The 22,387-nt window shown below is 38.9% G+C and overlaps 1 protein-coding gene across 2 annotated transcripts; it reads right to left on the bottom strand.

Moving 5' to 3' along the window:
• Positions 1–932: 932 nt before the first annotated feature.
• syt9a (synaptotagmin IXa) lies at positions 933–21,675 on the bottom strand. Of its 2 annotated transcripts, XM_056374704.1 has the most exons (7): positions 20,961–21,672; positions 12,556–13,051; positions 11,466–12,021; positions 4,548–4,668; positions 4,283–4,454; positions 3,895–4,024; positions 933–1,608 (listed from the first exon to the last, which is right to left on the bottom strand). In XM_056374704.1, exons 1-7 carry the CDS (start codon positions 21,106–21,108, stop codon positions 1,540–1,542), a joined length of 1,692 nt encoding a protein of 563 aa, XP_056230679.1. In that variant the 5' UTR covers positions 21,109–21,672; the 3' UTR covers positions 933–1,539. The 2 variants fall into 2 exon arrangements, with proteins under 2 accessions (XP_056230679.1, XP_056230686.1); XM_056374711.1 differs by lacking the exon at positions 933–1,608 and having other exon boundaries at positions 3,886–4,024; positions 20,961–21,675.
• Positions 21,676–22,387: the final 712 nt, after the last annotated feature.

Consider the following 22,387-nt stretch of genomic DNA (forward strand, 5'->3'; position numbering starts at 1 on the left):
GATATTTTATTGCAGTTAGAAAAATTTATTGTAACTTGTTGCCAGGGCTAGCCTCTCACCGACACACAAGGCAAAGAAAACAGCAGAAGCCTAAATGTAATAGCAGTAGAGACAAGTGCTGGCTGTAAGCCATTTAAGCAAATTAAATGAGAAAGGAGCATGGGGAGAAGTGAACTGTTCCAAGAAGAAAAAGAGAGAAAGTAATAAAACATGATAATGAAGTTTGTCACACAAACTGCTTGATGCAAAAAGATTGTATCAAACTTACAGTCACTTCCTGTTTCACGTGCAAATGAGAGCCATAGCACACGCTGTACTCATCCGTGGTTATCTGAAGGGTCATTCTCAATCCCACAGTTAACCGCTTACCAACAACTTGCCAAAATGTGAGCAACACATTGGGTTGCTTCCAACCCGGTGTATAGTCTAAAATTAAATCAAATGCTCACCACAAGGGGAACCTCTGCAAATGTGTGCTGTGATAATGTATTTCCATGTATTATGTATTTCAAGTCTTTCAAGTTAGTTTAGTTTTTTTTTTTCTCCCTAAACTGCTTTATTGTAGTTTCTAATTTGGCAAAGGTTTATTTCAGAGCTGTGCCCAAAGGCATTCATAACAAAAGCTTACACAAGCACCATTTCTTCAGATTCAGAAATCCACTTGGCTGCATTTTTATGGATTGAACTTCTGATACAGTAATCTTAAACAGTAATAGAATTGACATGCTACAAAATAAAGGATAACTTTCTTATAATATCATTGTTTTCTAATTTAATTTCCGTATTGTTTAACAGATGCTCTTCCAAAAGGGTTTTTCATATATTTCCTCAAATGAATTAAAACAAACAAACAAATAATTAACTACCAAAAAATGATTGCACAATGAAATCGTATTGCACACAAAAATGGAACAGCCAAAGATCAACAATGGTTGTTTTTTTTTTTCTTTTTTTTCTTTTTTACGGTATAATATTTATTGATAACATTTAACATCTTTTACTTACAGATACTTTGTCTAGAAATTAACCGTCACTGCACATCAACCGACAGAATAACACGCTGTTTTCCCAAAATAGAAACGGAAACAAACAAACGAGGAGAAGATATCCCATCAAACCATGGCCTCATGCACCAATTCACCACCAAATTAAAAAACAGTGTGGCAGTTCAACTGGTTGTAAGTACATTGTGCAAATACAGATTCACCTCATTAAAACAAAGTAACAGGACTATGTAAAAAACAGTAACTACTGTAGAAACCCAGGAATAGCACAGACTTAAAATGTCTGCATATACCTGTTGTTTTTCTTATGGGACATTATAGAAAAGAAAACATCCATCTTAGCGGTCATTCAACATGCAACTGATCCAACTCAACAGAGCTCAAGACAGTTTGTCTCTCTTTTCCATAGTAGTTTATGGATGTATGCGTTCTTCTTTTAGGACCATATGTGTGCAGCACTTAGCAGCACCACACTCCAAAGGTACAGCCAAGGCTTCAGGTTGATTGGTGCTCTTATGTGAATTGTTGCTCAAGGCTACGGAGAGGGAGGTGTCTTCAGAGAATTACAGGATCCTCCCTGGCTACTACCTGTGGTCCCCTGGTACTGCACAAAAAAATAAAGCAGAAGCAATATAATTAGAGTTTTACCATGCACAAAAAAATCTTCTCTCACACAGTCACATTAACAGATGTACAGTCATATCAAATAAAAACAGAGCCATTTTTTTAATCACAGCTTTTCATCTTGGAACCTCCAAACAAATGTACTGACCACCTACAGAGTTATGAATTGGGCAGTAAAACAAACAGTGAATGTTTTGTGAGGTCAGTTTATTTATATGTTCTCACAGTTTTATTGGAATAGACTGCAGTACCTTGACTGTTTTATTTGCCAACTGCAAGCAAAAGGATAAAAGCTTTTTACAGTTAAAGTGGCTTACTTGGCAAACAAGCATGTAAACAGCTCTGCATTTGAAACCTATCAGCATGATAGGACTATAGTGCTTTGCAGTTTGAGAAGTAGCTTGAGGACGACGGGCTTGTGAAGACAGAACATCTTTGACTAAAATTACTAAGGAGGAAATAAATAATAGAGGCAGTTTCTTGAGGCTCCAATGAAGATTTCAAAGTGCCACATACTCTAATAGCTCCAAAAGAAATATAACAAGCCCAGTTTCAAGTTTTCGCTGACTCCCACTGTCTCTTTGTATTTTGCAGGCACACGTCTTTGATGTGCGCAGAAATACACACAATAAAGCCATTTTTCCAGGCTGAGTGCACAGGTCAGAGATGCCATCCTTCAACTTCTCAGCATGACTTCCTCCTCTCTGCTGTCAAAATATCAGTTCTATAGTTTCTCTAGCTCTAGTGCCTCGTCTACTCTATGTTTTCTGCAATTCCTGACAATTCTAAAGTTTTTCCAAGGTCAGATATTTGGCTAATAGCTTTTTTTATTTATAATGTCAAAAACGCAAACTGCCCACAGAGAGCTGAGTTGGTTTTCATCTGGAACCACATGCACCCTAACATGCCTGAGGGTGAATCACATCAGAGCATTGTCTACTTTGTCTCCCTCGCTAGTTTGTCACTGCGCAATCTAAAAAAAGAAAGGAGATAAAGAATAAAAATGAGAGAACTGGCACACTCAAAGACAAGGGGCCTGTCCTGTATAGGAATCTGTCATGCCAATAAATTACAAAGATAACTACAGGTTAAAAACTGGCTTTTTAGTGTCAAAAAAATTTTTAATTACACGAGGTACTGTGCATCAAGACTGTCATGTGAAAAAGAAGTCCATAGTTCGTTTGTGCAAGCAGCATTTTACAACCCGTAGTTATGTTTTATTTTGGGTGACCTCTAGCAGCCGTAGTAATTATGAGGTGAGCAAAGGTGGACAGTAGTAGATGCAGTCTGAAGAGCAACGGGCTGGTCAACAAAATACAGAGCCCAAGAGACTACTGTTAGTTTCCTGTGTGAAACTGAAAATCTATGTTGTTTTTATTGTCCAAGACATTTCACAAACCTAACAGCGTCTTTATTGTTTTAACCATGACGACAATGGTCCTCTAACGTTAAGGAAGTATTCATTTTAACCCTAACCACAATATTCCCCTTAACGTAACTAAGCTGTTTTCGTGCCTAAACCTAACCTAACTGTGACCATTACATAAGCTTAAACACAAGTTGATTATTGTAACCATGGCAACGAAGGTCCAATACACTTGCCGCCATGGTAGCACTTTTTTCAGGATACGTTCCTATGGGTTGTATCAGAGGGTAGGGACAAATGACCTATATAGTCATTTAGGCTGGAGGTCTTGTGTGTGCATCGCCATAGTAACTTTGAGAGAAGAAATTTTTCCACAATGATGTGCACTTTCAGAGAAACAGCATCATCGTCTGTGGACTTTTTGGAGGAAACCACTTTCTTTTTACAGGAGATCATTGAACCAGCCTCAGCCAATATAATCTTTCTGGGTGTTCAAGGCTATTTGTCAACTCTGAACTCTGAAAACAGCTTCCATCAAATGGCATATATTGTTTTATTTTGTGTAGTTTTTTTCTTTTTACAGTAGCTTGCAACCATTGTCCCATCACTGCTGACCAAAATTCTTTTCACAGCCTCATTGTATCCGTGAAAACTAACAAAGCCAATGTGCCTTAATGACTGGGCAGTGATAAACTTTATCACTGCCCAGTCATTAAGGCATTTATCACTTATTTATTTATATATACATATACATATATATATATATATATATTTTTTTTTTTTTTTTTTTTTTTTTCCAGCAGTCCAGCAGTCAGCATTTTTGCAAATAATAATATGTTCATTTTCAAACTCATACATACATGGAAGTATGTCACACCCATCAGAGTTACGTCACCTCACCTCAACGAGAGGATGCCAGTGGGCGACAGGTTTTCGGGGATACGTGAGCATTTCGCTCCAGTGGTCTCGACCGAGGCTGTCTGCATCGTTGCCCACACGACACACACCAATGACTTCATTATGGCCTACACTGTAGGTGCAGGAGGGAGAGAGAGAAAAAAATCACCACCAACCCTGCGTTCCAAAAATAATGTGGCATTACATCTACAAAAGAAGTAACGAACTGAAGCTGTTAAATTATTTGTGTGAGAGAAAGAGTTTCAGTCACAGTTTACATTACAACACACTTTCAAAAATATTTCATCCTTTTTGTCCTGCTGCAAGTACAAACTAAAAGAATATTCTTGCAAGAGGCATAAAACACTGTAAGGTTAAAATGATTTAATACCGGTCATAGTCCATCACTGCAATCAAAAGGCTGATCTGCTCTATGTTTTCTGGAGGGACATCAAAGACAATGGCCTCATTGTAGACCGGATTCAAAGTGTTCCTCTTCGTCGATGTCTTCCTCTTCTTCAGTCTGCGACCATCACACATTAGTGAAACCTTCACATATGGATCTATAAAAGTGGGAGGAACAGAAAGGGAGGACATTCATTTTCATTCAGATTACCAGTGAGACCCTGTTGTAGACAGTATCACTTTTTAATTACCAGATGCACCAGTGATATCCATGGCCTTGAGATTGCGAGCCTTTATCATGGTAATAGTCAATCTGCCAGCAGTAGGCAAGTAACAGAGTGAAAACATCAGATCCCCGAGGTCCACGTTATCCTGAAAGACAACACAAAACACATTTACTCTTTCATAACCTTTATCTTTATGATATATTATAGTTTTTGTCATGCAAGTTTCTATTGCTTTTATATTGATAAAAGCAATAACAGTCCCATCATTTCTAATACTGGTGCTTTACATTACCGCACATCAGCCAGTGAAGGTGAAGAATAACGGCATGGCCATCAGACATTTGGTTACAGAGTTGAAACATGTTTCTGTTCAGGAATATTGTCCTCTTTCACATGGCTCTAATAAAAGCCTTTCACATTTCAGCCAACATGGAGACTTCTGTTCAGCTGCAGAGAGGCAGAAGCTCACTTATCACTTGCTCTTAAAATAACTCCACGAAAGAAGTGAGAATCAGGAAAGCACACAGACGTGTCTGGTGAAGACAACAGCTCCTACAGTTGAATCTCTTGCTTGTGTTGGAATTTTTTGAACCAGGTGTCATCTGCCGTTAACTTTCACTGTAATAATTTGTAAATAGAAAGAAAGAACTAATAATCTGCTGTATCGCATTGATTTCACAAGCTGCTCCATTAACTGTGGTTGAGATGATAGAATCTATTTTCTCCAATATATTGGTAGATTCAATTAGATTGAAATGAGCTTCATATTGTTATAAAAAAAAAAACCTAACGTATAAAGTGGGGTCCAAAAGTCTGAAGGCATTGAATTATAATTTAATTCTGGAAATGAATCAGGAAAAAAAGGAAAGGGATGTGTCCTCTCACCTACACATAGTTTTTTCTTTCTTACTTTTAAAAGCAAATCAGTCTTTTCTACCATGTGTCAGCATTATTAAGCCTGAATGTCCTTGTCTGTGATATGGCACTTGTTTTTTATCCGTGATCTCTATCTGTAAATGTGTGTGTGAGCGTGGGAGAAAGCCAAGGAGAGAGAGAGAGAGAGATTGGGAGATACTGAGAGAGAGAAGAAAAGAATAAAAGAGTTCAAGAATTCCCTTCCTGAGACCTAAATTGCTTTGTATTTTGACGTGTGGTTTTTGTTACAATCAGAGTCAAGTTTTCAACAAGGCTAAGGTATAAAGCATTTTAATTTGCATGATGGATTAACTGACATCTGGTCCTGAAAATGCATTTCACATCCCAGAGGGAACCTGAGGGCTTTACATGGTTTATAGTCCGTGGTCGATGTGCACACTAAAGATACAGGTAGGAAGAGAGAGATTAGTGCTGTGTTTCATGTGCTCCAGAATCCTTCTTAGGCAACAAGTGACATTTATTACCTGCAGGTTGAACATTACACTGCCCTGCAAGTCTCAGATAATTGGCTGTATCTTATATGTCACATGTGACACATACTATACTCGTGTTTGTCACAGCACATTAAAAGCCAAAAAATAAATCAAAATGATAATCAAAACAAACCAGATTCAATAGTAATACATTATATTTCTTTTCTTTGAACTGCCATTCTCATAATCATAAAAATAACATACTCTCTTCCATCAATTTACAATCTGCTTCTACTGCCGAGAAAAACAAGCAAAATCTGGCAGTGAAACGACCCATATGGTCAATCCCACTGGCAATCATGTCTTAATGATAATCCTGTCATTTCTATCAATTAAGTAAATGAATCTGTACAGCGATTGTGACAAATGGGCTCCACTGCACTGGATACAAAATGCCATACGTCTATGCTGGTGCCCAAAGATGATTGGCCTGTTTATGAGGGTACGCATATGTGTGAGGCATGTGTGCAAATGTATGAGAACAAGCATTTGTGCAAGTGTAATAATCTGTGTGTGTGTGTGTGTGTGTGTGTGTGTGTGTGTGTGTGTGTGTCAGCATGAGCTGAGTAGTGTGAAACTGAAAAAATACTGAACAGAATGGTAATAGAGCACTCTTGATACTTGGATTTCTGTTTCCCATCACCACCTGTCATATAATATTATTCGGACATAACTGGGTAACATTGACTAGTAATCAGTGATTAAGGGCACAAGTGTCAGTCCTGCCTCACAAAACAACCAGAAGTTGAACATTTACATAAAAATATCAATACAATATCATTATTTCCCTCAATTCTCTCTATTTGGCACACTGCACACAGAACTATTATCTTACTGTCATTTTATTAGCCTCCTCACTCACTAGCTGTCCATTTCTCTTATTTTCCACAAATGTAGACCCATAATCAGCCACAGACCTAAGAACTGGTAAGGTAAACGTACACAAGCACCGCATTGATGTATTTGACAGCATTTTAGTTAAAGTCTTTGCCATTGTGAGCATGAAATATATTGTGTTGCTTTTCTTGAATATTTGCATTACAAAGCTATGGCCTGAAGCTTTCAAGATAACTGCAAATGCCAGTGGACATCCCTGTGATAAGCTTCACACAGGTTTTGCCCTCTAACCACCTCGGTTGGCATGGGCATTTAACTGCAGAGTAGCACACTGAAATATGCATGTACCTGCTCAGCCAATCTACTGGTCACAGCACTGACTTCACAATGTGTAGGTCAGCATCATGCATTACTTACAGTCAGACATGAACAATATGAGAAGGCATCACCCTCCTTGTGTGTGTGTGTGTGTGTGTGTGTGTGTGTGTGTGTGTGTGTGTGTGTGTGTGTGTGTGTGTGTGTGTGTGTGTGTGTGTGTGTGTGGTGTTGGGGGGGGTGTTATTGCTGAATTTCAGTGTATGAAAGGACAATTAAACTGTATATGAGCAATCACTCGAGAGCATTTATGTGTCTCTTTATCTGTCAAGTTGGTGTTAAGTTGGTGAACTTCACCCCTGAGCTCTTGTATATATCTTTTTAATTAAATTTTTCTTGTCCTTTACAACTGTGTTGCACTCAAAGACCCATATAGATAAAGATGAGCTGAACTTAGTTCAGTTGAGTTGAGTTTGGAAATGATGCATGACCATCAGTTTTCTCCAATACTCATTATCTTATCCAAAGATTTAACTCTAAAAGATTTATAATTATATATTTGTTTCCTCGGAACTTCATGGAGCTATCTCTTCCATTTCCGTTGTGTGTTTTATTGTAAGGCAACAGAGTCCATCAACACGACAGTCATAATTCAAGTTACTATACTTCACAGATAAACATTTTTGAACATGCTACTTATTTTTGTCACTTTTTCGTTCTCAAAACCCAGTTAGAATTTGTATTTATCATGAAAGTGGGGCACAGCTGCTGACTTTGTGGATGCCAAGTGGGGTTATGATGGCCATATATATGACTTGTACTGTGTAAAGGGACGAGCTTGGCCTAGTTGACCAAGAAACTACATGTACATTTCAGTGCAGTAAGTGTGGTCTCACTGTTGAAATGATCCATGAAACTTTGCTTTCACCATTCACAGGTTGTACAAATATAGCAGCTGGAAACAGCAGGTACATGCAGTGTGTTTTTATGATAGAGAGAGAGAGAGAAAGCCAGAGACAGACAGGCAGAGAGAAGCAGAAAGCTTCTGGCCACTTGTATTTTTAGAGACCATGAGTAGGAAGCTGTTAATGGTCTCCAGCATACTGTAAGACTTTGTGCATTAATCCATTGGCTTGAAAGTTGATATCTGCTGCAATCAGTATCCTACAGACTAGACAGACATGGACCATGTCAATAATTTGAGCTCAACACTGAAGTCACAGAAATTTGTGATCAGGAAGGGAGAAAAAAAACACTTAATATTCCTTTCCCGTGGACAAATACAGCAGCCTTAATCAGGCAAAATAAAGACAAATACAACTGCATGATGACACACGGCACAGTGGTTCAGTGGTTTGCACCATTGCCTTGCAAGAAGACTCGGGGTTTGCACCTGCCGGCCGACTGGGCCCTTTCTCTGTGGAGTTTGTGTGTTCTCCTCATGTCTGTGTGGGTTAGGTTAATTGGCAACTCTAAACTGCCTGTAGGTGTGAACGTGAGAGTGACTGTGTCTATGTGTCAGCCCTGTGATAGACTGGGGACCTGTCCAATGTGTACCCCACCTCTCGCCCAATGTCAGATGGGATTGGCAATAACCCCACCCGCCACCCTCAAAGGATAGGGATGGACTTCTGCATACCAGCCTTACAGTACACTGAACATTATTCAACATCAGTGATCACTTTGTAGAAATGAGTATGACCAAAATGGCATTTAACAAACTAATGTATCCTGCCGTGTCTAAGCTTTCACACCATAAGAGTAATATTGGCAACGACTGTGACCTTTCACTCTGCATACATTTGCAACCACAAGAAAACTGCAATCGTGACAATAAACTTCTATGATTATGCAACTAATAAATGAAATTTATGCTCTTCAAAACCAAAAGTAGCAACACTGACATATACTGTCTTTCCTAATAGCTTTCTGGCATTGCCAAGCATCCCTAAAGGTAGAGAGTTTCTACTTAGCTTCCTGGTTCTTCATAATTATCTGCTTTTTTTCCTTCTTTCTTTCTTTTGTTTATTCTACATGATCATATGGCTTTTACACAAATTTACCATTATCAAAATATGTTCAGCAGATGCCTTTCACATGTATTTCTGACAAAACAAGACTACCATCTGTCAGGTATGACAAGATTCATGCACAAAAATGATACACAATGGAGCAGTTCCTCTGAATGAAAGCATGAATGACCATGAAAATGAATATGACAATTAAATGCTGCAGCTCTCCTCTATGAGAAAGCAAAGCAGAAAACCACGTTATCAAGTTTCAAGGTTTTAACAGCTTTTTTTTTTTTTTTTGTCTCCCAGTTAAATTACACACATCACATTACTACGGTGGTTATATTTAGCCTGGATTGACAGGTGGATCAGTGAGGCACATACAGTAAATTCAGGTTACTAAGGTGCAAAGCTCATTAAACTGAAATGGCTGCAGTGCAGAAAAAATCATTTGCATATGCTGCACAGAACAGAGCTGCAGGAGACGAGCCTGGACACTATCAGAGGCAGAGGATGCTTTGCTTATTAGATACACAACAGACAGTCACAGAGACATAACACACATACAATTGCTCAGCTCCCATGCTGCTCTCTATACTGTAGAACTGACTTGATGTTTTACCAAAGGGTCCCAGGTAATTGCCATTACATTTCAGCAATTGTCAAAGATTTGTCGAAGGGTTGTCAACTTGGGTTCTATTTTCATGGCTCCCGGCATCAGTTCTATTGGTCATGATAACACTGTACTTACAAAAGGTACATGCTAATATTTCTGGACATTGCAACATTGCTAACATTAGGTTCAACTGGGCAGAAAACTCAAGCAGTCAGACAAGTTATAAACTAACCTCACATGTTAGTCAAACTTATTTTGAAGGAAAATAGTGAATTATGATCCAGGCTGTCCAAGTGTGAACATCCATCACAGTTTACGGACCATCTGACCATGGCTGTTGCCCCCGCCAGACCTATTTTTAGCTGTGTTGCCATGTTTCCACTGAGATCTAAGTTATTACTTTGGTGAGTAAAATGTTATCATGTTACCAGAGCCATGAAAATTTAACCCATGGTGAAATTAACAAAAAACATAGTTTTCCTTTAAACCGCTCTACCTCATTGATCTGGCTTCACTGACCATTGCAATGAAATGAATTGTAGGTAGAAATCAATAGTGTGGAGTCTTATTAATGCCACTTAAGCATACCACGAAGAATGGGATCAATTGTACATTACAGCTCGTTACACTGACACTGAGATGCATGTAAATAAAACAGTCATTGGAAGCGTAAACCCATAAATATTCGCATACATTTTCCTTGACACAATAGATTTGTCAGATATCTTTCAGCTGTTATTAGTAATATTATGTATTACTATTATGTATCACTAAAGGGAACAGTCAAAAAAAAACATTCAAAGGAGTTCAGACTTGTGTGGACATTGACAGAAAGCAACAGGAATTGGTAGTAGTAATGGTGGTAGTGATGAACTCATACTAAATACAACCCTCATTCTCAAATCAGACACCCACACAAACACACACACATTGTCAATAAGGTAACCAGCCAAAGGGCTTTAAATCCTGTTGACCTTCTCACTCCGGATTTCATTTACATATATTTAAAAAAAATGGGTGGCCCCAGCAGGAGACACTAAATTCAAATAAGTAGTGATAGATACAGTAAATGTGTTTGCTAATGAAAATGTCTCTTTCTATCATGTATATAGTAATAATGTTTGTCACAAAGGGAAGCGATTTTGTTAAACAGCCATCTCAAATAAGGGGCATATGTAGATATATGATATTTATTTTAATTACTGCTACTCCTACAATGTTTCTTGGCTACAGAGTACATTTCAAAAAATGTCACCAATGGCTCTACAAAGATTCAGGAAAAAAGAAACAATAAAGAGCATGTATAAAAATATTATATATCAGTAGAGATGCCTGAGGAGTATCGTCTGTAGCAGCTAAAATACTAGCAGAGGGTAGTTATCCCAGTATTTATCAGATACTTCACTCGATGCTACAAGACTCTCCATCTCTCAGCAGAGAGAGACAGAGCATCAAGTCATCAAGAGAAATCTTATTTTTCAAAGTGAGGCCTATTCACCTTATCTTCCAACTAATTTTTCTCGTTCTTTCAGAGTTGACAGCTCAGTGTATGTAAAAGGCAGGCATTTTTATTCCATACTTTACACTGTCAATGTGAAACAAAGGAATCAAACAAGGATGAGATATGTAGCTCTCAGTAAAGTTGCAGCAAATCTGTCAGACTTAATAAAACATCACTTGCCTTTTGTGGTAAAAATTCAAAATTAAATATAACATAGCACCTCTACCATTTTTAGCTAAAGAGCTGACTTACCGAGGAGACATACTGGATGTCCCGGCAGAGTTTTGTCTCCCTGGGGAAATCTGCCAGATCCAGGAAGTTGTCCACAACCACTTGGCCAATAATGTCATGGCGTGAAAAGCGATCGAAGTCATAGACACTGAAGTGCAGCTTACGTGTGGGAAGTTCAGAGTACGCAACAGGAAACAGGAAGACCTCATCAAACACAGGGTTCAGCGTCTTGCGATGCACCTTGGTCTGGTGCTTGGTCATACGATCAGGCAGCAGATAGATCTTAACATAAGGGTCAGAGGTACCGGAGAAGTCCTTTGCTGGGAGGTCCTCTGCTTTGTGGATCTTAACTATTAGCTGTTCCAGGTCGCAGTCAAATTTGAGGATGAAGTGGAGGCGTCCACAGCCTCCTCCTCTGCGATTGCCTTCGTCTCCCTCAAGGGAGCGCTGCTTGTAGAGCTCAGGTTTCAGACGGCCGAGGCCCAGCCCCATTCCAGTGAGGGAGTCCTGCCTTTGGAACTGGGCCACGTTGAAGTCTGGGTTAGACAGGTTCATATGTCTGCGAATGGACCCTTGTCTGTGGGCAGAGGAAACCAACAAATAACATCATCGTACAACATCAAGAGATTGAATCAGAAAAGACAGGTTGGCATTTATGTTCACATCAGATGATTCTTCACAAAATCTCACAACAAACCGAGCACCGACACTGTGTGCCAGTGCAGGAACTAGTGTGCCCTGTATGCAGCCAGGCAGAAAGGAAAAGGGTGTGGGGGTTGGGTGGTGAATTGGTGAGTTGTGTGACTTGTTCGAATGCAGGAGACCACAGTTCATGTTCTGTCACAGACCTGTAACTGAAGTTTTTTGGTTGCTTCACTCTAAACATACTATAACCATAATTTCATTGCCATAAACCACGACCTTTCCCGAACCACAAACATGCCATAGCTGCCATGCAGAGATATTGTAGAAAACAACAGTTTGAAAAATGTTGGCATTAAACAAGGTTTAGCAGAATCACCTAACAGTGATGTTTTGGTCTGACAGTAGTGTTGAGAACGATGCACAAGAGTACTGATCATTTCAAAGAAATCTAAAATCTTTTACTGACCCAATTTCAGACATTGAGCGACCAGATGGCGGAGGTTCAGTGGTCTGTCTCTGCATACGAGGGTTAGTGTGAACCCCATTTTCCTGACTTTTACTCTGGGCGTCAAGTGGGATGTCTGGAGATGTGTGACTGATCTTCATAGCTGCCTCAGGTGTGGCAATGACCACAGGTGGCGGTGACACAGGAGTCACAGGAGCCTCCACCGATACAACAGACGCCACAGGAGTGGGCTCTCTGGCGATGGAACAGTGTGAGGATTCACGGCGGTTGTGCATCGGGGGGTCCACGGCTGTGTAAACAGGCTGTCTGGGTACGGGCTGCGAGGGCAGAGGGCTCATGGTGGGGTTGAGGTGCCCATGGGCCTCCTTGGTGGTGGGGGAGAGCCCGCGCTCCCTCCATGGTATCCAGCAGAGCTTCCAGGAGACAAAAAGGGAGACCCCAAATAGAGCCAGGCCACAGGCAGTCACGACTAGTGACAGCAGACTCACTGATATATCTGAGAAGATGACAAGAGACACAGGAAATAAGGATCTGATAGTGTATCCAGTTAGCTTTCTGATTTATTGCAAAGCTATACCTTTACTCCATTTACCATCACCATCATTAGCAACTTTTATTAAGTAGTTTGAAAACCCTATTAAAACAATTAACAACTGTTTTATTACGATAACATTTGTGGCTATGTGATATCTTAGAATGGTTTTTCATTCAGTTATAGTGTCACATTAGAAGAATGTGTGAGGACATATCATGCCCCTTTGCACCACCTATCAAAAAACTTGATTTATTATAACTGTGGAGTGAGCTTTTCTCCTTTTCTTTATTGAAAATCCCCGACAAGATTAATTAGGATTAACTACATATATTTAATTATCCTCTGGAGCTTCATATCTGTCCCCCAAGTGGAGTGTGCCCCATGCTGTAATTTTCAGTCCTTTGCAGATAACAGCAGAGTAATAATGTGTTAAAACAAAAGCGGCATTAATTTCCTGTTCATATGCACAACATTGTAGTCCTGTCGAGAGGTTGAGCTGTTATTTTATTCACAAGAATTTCAAATGTTTACAACAGTTTTGGAATATATGATATATAAGTCTATGGTTGCAACTGTATTATTGTGTAAATAAATGGACAGAGTGGATAATGGCCAGCTAATCAGCTAGTTTTAGTTAGCTAGCTAATTCATTTTGAAGTTACACTAAAAGCTGTTAGACTTAGAAGAGAAACTGTCTCAAAAGCAAACTTTAACAGAAAACATCCTTCTTTCCAAACTGGTAAATTGACTTTAGCTCTACAGGTTTATCTAAAGCTGTCATTATACAAAGCACAGAGTAGCAAACTGAAAGTGTCAATGTAAAGGTAGCAGGTTGGTAACATTATGGCTGTTATTATTTAACCATGCTATAAAACCCAACCACAAAGTCTTCTGTAATAGTAGTTCAACCAGACATTTTCCAGGAAAAATGCTGCGGTAACTTTCATACACAACATAAATTTATGTTAATGCCCTTGTGGGCAAGAGCAGCAGCAGTGGCTGTGGGAGTATAAAAATTTTACAGGAGTATCACACAACAGGCCTTAGACTGTCAGGTAAGAGTTCATGTTTTCAAAGCACAACCCTGAATATTCCTGCAGTGTTTGTTTACACCAGCTCAGGGTGTACTAGTCAAATGATTTTGACTAGTAAAAAGATTTTATTCTTTTTGCCTGATTTTTTTCTTATTTTTCTCCTGTCTTTGCAACAGTGTCAACACACAATGCTCCATGAAGGAAAGTATTGAGGAGATAACCTTCACCTTCATGACAAACTTGCTTGCATATTTGACAAAGGTGATGTTAGTTGTGGTGATGTTATGTGAGGTCAGTTAGACCCCAGAGAGCTGCAGCTCACTATTATACCTCCTGTGAATGAAGAGCCATGCTGCGAAAAACTGTCACCACCATCACAGGCATATGAATGTGTCATTTTCTGTAGTGGACTTGTTGAACATGTCACCACTTTAAAATCGTGTTTATGAGTATTGGCCATAAAGTTGATTCAAGTCATCAAACTGATGAAATAATGCAAAGTATATTTTGTCCATTTTGTATAAAAAACAGTATATTAACCTACTAATAATAAATTAAAAGCTCTCTGTGTCAGTGTTAGACCATGAACCGACTCTGATTTATACATTTAAAGCCACAAACCTTCTTTATGCACACTCATCTGGCATTGGTGCACAGCTAGAACATAACCTGGACAGGATTTATGGTGTGAAATCAAAGAAATGGCTTTCTGATTAATGCAATAAAATTATGATAGGTGAAAAATTAAGATATTGTTTAATGTTTCATGTACTGGTCAGAAGCAGTCCTTAACAGTCCTCTAATGAACTACTCACATCAGTTAATAGACCTCATCAGTAGAGGTTAGGTTAGCATATAGGTCACATTATAATTAGGATGGAGTACATATGAGAGATTACTTTTTAGGACTATCGCTCTTATTAATTATGTCATTATCAAAGGCATACACCTGTTATATCCTGTGCCCCCTCACTCTCTGTGCTCTTATGTATGCATGTTTTTATGAGGCTAAAAATTATTAATTATTAAATGATGATGAATCACTCAAACAATGAGATAATGGGCAAAATGAATTCAGTTCACAACATGACTAACTGTTATCTTTGCCATAACAAAGTGGGCACATGAGCGATATGGTGTCTTACCACTACATCTTAATTAAATCTAATCTTAAGCTGTACCGTTCACTTATATCCACTGGAAGGAAACCTGCAACAAACTGTTGCTTTGCAATTAGCAAATAATGATAACGTGGTAGAATAATAACTAGCATTATAAATATTGTTATGAACTTTAAAGAGCCAGACCAGCTCATTTGGTGACCATCTGGAGCGAAAGCTGCATATATTGCCGTGCACTCTTAATTTCATTGGACATGATATTAAAGAGAGCAGTTGATCATCTTGGGAATCATGGCTTTATTAAGGGCATATTATGTTTTTTTCACCTAGTTTTGCCCTGGTCAGCGATTACAGTACAGGTCAAGTGTATCTTCATATAATAATCACATGCCTAAGAGTCACTGGTCCCCTCTGGACTGGTTGTGAAGTTATCCCTTTCCTTTAACTAGGCTACATTGGAAAAGATGGGAGAGCCACAGTCCTCATTCTGTGCAATAATGCATTCTAAAATTCAGCTCTGCCTAATATGAATCATCTACATCAGTTTGCATTAATAACATCTAATGAGTATCTTCCAAAATTACAGTATTTTTAGTATAAAATTTAATTTTGGGGTTTCTTTGCTGAACTGTGGCGTAGGGATAGCAACACAGAGAGGGAATTTTGTTCTACAAAGGTTCTAACTTTGGAAAGCAGCCACGTGATTTGGCTAACTCAGATCATTGGACCATCACATGAACTTTGTCTGAAGTATGCAATGCAGTTTTAATGGAGCAGGAAAGCAGAGTTGCAGTCACATCACAATTGGTATGGGCAGGAGGAATGATCATAATGGCCAATAATTCTTTCCATGTTCAGGGTGCAAATGGGCATGTGAGTACTAGATGAAGATAGACATTATGATGAAATTATGATCAATCCCCTCACTAACTTTTACTAAATAATGTCACATTTGAACTACTGTTTTGTGATTTTTTTTTTAATGTTCTGTAATCCCATTATTTACCTTTCATGACAATTTTATTACTTGCGTTAGTTTTTATATATATATTTTCTCATGATGCAAAATAATGCTTATAAATCAAAATGAAAATTTTATTCCGGGGCAACTGAAAATTGTTTTAATATAATGTTAATATGCATTATAGTAAAACAATAGTCAGAGTGCACTGTTGCCCAGCAACAACTGTTTGTTGGAGAAGATGGTTTGAAGATGGGAGGACAGACATTTTAGGGGGAGATTATCCTATTTATTTGTAGGAAAACTGTCCAGTGATGGTTTATTCATTGTTGAGCTACTGAACCACCTCTTTTATCATGGTATATGTTGATTCCATATATTTTGAGACATTTTTGTTTTGTGCACTATAACCCTCTGTTTATCCTTCTGCGTCAGTGTGTGTTTAATAGCATCAGTCTGCTGTATCCTCTCAACCATGTCAATTTTTGTCTGTGCAAGGAGAGTGACACTGACTTTAACAGTTTATGTGCTGTCAATGCAACAGGCTGTTAGTTGCCAAAGTAATAAAGCAAAGGGGTTTTGTGGCCGCCATCATTGTGCCGTCTGAGTTGAAGATTTATATGGATTTTTAAAAAGTACCAAAGAAAAATAATTAGTGTATAATCATTGTAATTGCTTTAATCACAGTAATGAGTAAAACTATGCCATTTCAGTTATTAGAGACAGTCAGAATTAGTTTTACTGAGTAACTAACCTATTATTGCTTAGCACAGTGTGTTGCTTTATTTGCCAAAAAACTCTAGGATTTCAAAAGAAATGCATTCTGATATGGTTCAAAAGACATAATTATCATAATCATGATACCATCATAAAAGGTAGATACCCCCCTCATGATTACCAGAATAGAGAATGTGTATAAATAATAACAATAATGTTTTTTTTTCTTGTTTTTTTTCATGAGCTGAATAGCTTGTAATGTATGATTTTAATGACTAGTTGACTTTATAAAGAGCAAAATTACTGTAAGTGAAACAACTAGTGGCTTGAAAAGATACAGTAGCAGCAGCCAATATTTTGTATTTGGATAGTAATTATTACTGGACTAATGACATGTGTACATTAATTTGTAACACAGTAATATGGTGTATATAATAACAGGGTAGTACGTGAAAACAGTTTGATGTGATAAACTCACTGTTGTATGATTTTACCTGGAAGTGCCCAGAGTAGCTTTTTTTTAGAATTTGAAAGCTGCCTACTATTCTCCTCCTGAGACCTGATGCTTCATCTACTTGATATGACAGACACAGGATCTCTCGCCAGGAGAAAAACACATGTTTTTAAAAGAGTAACTAAAATTACAGAATATCTTATGCAACCAGGAACCATCTTGAACTGAATCATGCCTGGCAAGCTCTACTACACATCTGATACGAAGTTAATATTTAAAACTGAAATACTGTAAAACTTTTTTTAAAATTAGTTCGGCCCTTCACATGCATATAAGTTCAAAGTAAGTGAGACAGTATGTCACACCACATTTAAAGATTCAGTGACAGCAAATCTGAAAAAATAACTCAGCATTTTTTCATCATATGTTATAGGTAAGGCAACCCATCCTCCAAATCCAACAGTATTGCCTAATACTGGACTGGCTCTGTGTGTGGGCGCTGTCATAAGACCAAGCACAGTTACTCAGACAAACTGTCCTTTCTGCACTCTGAGATTCTGTGAATACCAGAGTATGTGTGATTTGGGGAGAATAATGTGGAGAAATTGAGGGAACTTGCCATCTGAGGACACTGAGCCCACAGTCAACTTGGCAGGCTGCCAAAGTGCTGCCTGGCAGAGAGGAATCTATAGACATCTGGAAGGATTCGGAGACTGCATCACAACAGATAGGCTAGACCAAATTTAGAGCACAGGACCTCCAAAGGTGCAATAGTGTAGGAGGCAAGCAAGTGCTGAAAAAGCAATATATGGAACTTCTACCTACTGAGATGTTGTTCACCTTAAACATACCTTCGCAAGTGTAAACTGTATTTATACAACTATTAGAAATTGCTTAATTTAGTACAGTTAATATCAACACAGAGTACACAACATTGTGTATTACACATATCACAGTTTTGGTTTCTATCTTAGGATAGGATAGCATAGGATGCTAGTAGCATTGACCCGGTTTGTGATGTTTTTTATACAATACAAGACATATCATGAGCGAAATAAGCAGTCAATGCCATGACTGTGTATTTCTACCTCAGAGCTGCAGTGAACCAATGACAGTCTCATAAAAACAGATTCAGACAGCCAAGGATTCATATGTCATAAAACCACTGCAAGTTGTAAGCTAACAAACTTATAAACAAATAAAAACAAATAAAAGATGCTAACTATGCTAACCATTCTTGTACATATGCTAGTTGCTGATTTGATGCACAATTAACTCCTCAAAAACTCCGGAATCTGGCTCTAACTGAGGCTTTCACTGAGGCTCAAACATGATGTTTCCTACTAACCATGTCTGTTGTTCCACCTGACAACCCAGCGCAAGTAGTGGTAGTGAGCAGGGCGCAAGGCCTTATCCAGATTTATCAATGAGGAAGCAAGTGTAGATGTGTTTACAGCCCCAGTTTTTGATTTTTGTTTTCACTTTTTATGTGGGAAAAACATGTTAAACAAAATAAAATATTTTTTTTTTAAAAATCACACGCTGAACCTTAAAAGTACACTGCCACATTTTGGGAAATACTCTTATTCACTTTTTTGTGTTGACAAGACGATAGATACCACCCTCATGTCTGTACAAAAGTATAAAGCTACAGCCAGTACTCAGTTAGCCTCGCTTAGCCTAGTGACTGGAAATTGGTGGATACAGCTAGCTTGCCTTTGTCAAGAAAAATACCAAAATCCACCTACCATCACTTAAAACGCTCATTCAGCGGATAACTCAAGATGCCATTGACAACTCAGAAGTTAGTAATTATGGTGGCTCCAATATGACATGAATGCAGTATAAATCTAGACAGGCAGCAGTGTTCCAGGCAAAATGCAGAAATGCCAAGAAATATTCCAGCACATAACCCCCAATAAAACCACAGCTTGTTGTTTTTACACTAGTTGTTTCCCCCTGCTAAGCTAAGCTAACTAGCTGGTGTCATATGTAACGGACAAATATGACAGTGGTGTTGATCTTCCTATCTAACTCACATTAAGAGAGCTAATAAACATATTTCCCAAAATATCTAAATATTTAAAGGTTATACAGTTACATTCATTTTGACCACCACATGAAAAGGGAGGAACATAATGATTTTGTTTACACTGCGCATTACTTGACTTAACTGATAATCTTTCCTTTGACAGGCATATATGACAAATACATCTCCATCATAAATAACTTTGATCAGTTGGGGCTAAGTTGCCAAATGAATATTATGTTTTATGTCCAGCATGTCTGTGAAAAACACATAAATGATCATGAGCTGTACCCTTAAGAAAGACACTGAATCCCACCCTTAACTCTCGGTCACATGGTGTTGGACCTGCTCTCTCTTGGTTTTATGTTCTTCCTTTGTCAATCTATCATGGGTGTAGCAATCATACTGCTTGATAGCCAACATGCCAGCTAGAACTGAAATTAAACTCTATAGGCAGGCCATCCTGATAGCTAACCTCACTGCTATACTGTAGCAATTCCACTTTTGAAACTGACATGAAAAAGACAAGACAGGATCGGCCTGTATGATGAATGAGGGCGAGAGCAGAGAGCTGTGAGATTAGGGAATAGGAGGAAATGACGAGGAAATAAGAAGGGGAAGGTTGGAGAGGAGAGGAGTGGGAATTAACGAATGGCTTTCATGTGGTGGATAGTGATTATTAATAGTAATGGAAGCAGGGTGAATTGAATAGGTGTGTGGGGGATCGCAGTTACTGTGCTTTCTCGCTCCTTCAGATGATCTCCCTCGCTTTTTCTCTGTTCTCTGCGCACAAACTCTCACATATGCCTACACACTCATGTAGGCATGCCATTCAGATGAAGATGGTTAGGCTAGGTGGTGGTGTTGATGAAAAGTGACTGTGGTCACATTAATTCCTCACATGTTAAACATCTTAAAAGAGAGCCTGTGTCCTGTTCTGCAATACAGTTATGTTCAGAAAGTTCAGTGGCCTACATGCATTTTAGTAAATGCTTCATCTACCCTGCACAGGCTTTAGGTAAGACGAAGAATTAATAAGGTAAACTTTCAAAGAAGTGGGGTACTATAGGTGTGCCACCGTATTCACTCCCGGTGAGCGCAGGTACAGGCGCACTTCATCCATGCAAGAGTGCATCCAATTTTATGATGTGTCATTTCGTGACAACACGATATCACTGCCAGCATCTGTGCACGGGTGTAGAGAATGGATTAGATTTATACCATACATTTTGAATCTTGCACAACGTGGATATACAATTTAGAATGATACTCACTAGATTTCGCTCTCAGTAAAAAGAAGAGGCTGCCGGTCTAGCTAAAAATGCATTTCCGTTGGAACAAAACTGTCAAAGCCTAATTAAACTGGATAATTAGTGAGCAAATTAATGTGAGGGACAGTGGTGCAGAATGAATATTGGTTGTGAAAGCGCTCAAAACAACATCTTAGACCACCCATTAAGTTCTAGGTGTAGAATGTTCAATGAAAAAAGTCACACGCGCGTTCACTTCAGTTCAATCCAATGCAATCTTTGAATCAAGCGTGTGATGGCTCACCTGAATCCGTGTAGCGTGGCCTGGCAAGGTCTCGGAAATAGTAGATAAAATCCAGGCAGTTTTCGTTCTGCACTTCCCCCCTCGAACAAAGATCTGACAGGAGTTCAAGTGCCTTTTGACAAATCTCGTCATCTCTGTCTCCAGGCATTTCCCACCAGCATCCTTATAAATGGAGGGTCTCTTAGGCACCACCACACCACTCCGCCCGCCTGACAGTCACCTATTCCACGCTGCTCAGGACGGTTCAGTCAACCACTCATCCAGCGGCACGCCTACTCACACGATGGAATCGTCGGTGACGCTTTGTATTAGAAAGAAGGGAAAAAGCACTAGTCCAAGTTATCCAGAAAGCAAATAGCCTTCCCCACATGCGGGAAAACAGAGTTTTTATGAAGCATTCAGTGTAACGGTCCCCTCACACTGCTGCTCTGGTTGAAAGCCACCGGTTGAATCCACGCATAGCCACTGCGGCGCCGAGCGCTGTCCAAGGTGCTGAAATGTGTGCGCGCTTCAAAGCCGGACTCACGCTACAGTGAATTCTTGCACCAGGCAGTCCGTTGTCTTCTAATGTCTTTACGCCTTCAAGCGGCAACAAGGTCAGGAAAAGTTGAGGAGCATTTTACTACATGGAGAAATAACTGGATTGGAGAGCAGTACTAGCCTACCTGTAGCAAACGCCGATCACTTCTCTGCTAAGACCAGTCTGGTGTGGTTTTACGTGCCCGCACGTGGCCAATCAGAGGATGACATGATTATTTATTTATTTATTTATTTATTTATTTTTCGTTGTGTGAAATCAGCTTCTTTATTTTTCTTTTTTTCTTGTCTTTTTTTTTTAGCTACAACAAGTGTGATATCACTGGATATATCACAAAAGCCACTCAAATATCGTTGTATAATGTAGGTTTAGTGTAAATTAAATTAAAGGAGCCGCAGCATTAAAACCAGCGCAGTGTCACTCCCCAGCTGAAAGAAAATGTTTTTGTTTTTGTTTTTTTGTTTATTTCTTTGTTTCTTTTTTGCGTGAGCACTTCACGTCCTGGTCCTATAAAGATAGCTGCAGCTGTGGATTCATCTGCAGTGACATCCATGATCTGTCTTGCCATACACTGAACTAATTAGAAATTAGGAACAGGCGAAGGCATGCAGAGAGAGGGTGTTTATTTATCTTCCTGTCCTTATTTTTTTTTATTGTTGTTAATCGTTTCTGGAGTGCTCATGGCATAATTATAATCAATAGCTCAATATATTTCTCATGGGACAATCAATGTCAATATTTCAAAGAGTGCGTGTTGCAGTGCTGTCATTCCTGTTATTAAGTAGTCTTTCTGACGGCCCACAGTCAATTTCACCTCCACTGAGTCCATTTCAGTGATCGACAGGCCCAGTAATTATGTCATAGATTCTATGTGGTTGCAGGGTGCATA

Source organism: Seriola aureovittata, chromosome 1, assembly GCF_021018895.1.
Source record: "Seriola aureovittata isolate HTS-2021-v1 ecotype China chromosome 1, ASM2101889v1, whole genome shotgun sequence".
In the NCBI taxonomy this organism is placed as follows: domain Eukaryota; kingdom Metazoa; phylum Chordata; class Actinopteri; order Carangiformes; family Carangidae; genus Seriola; species Seriola aureovittata.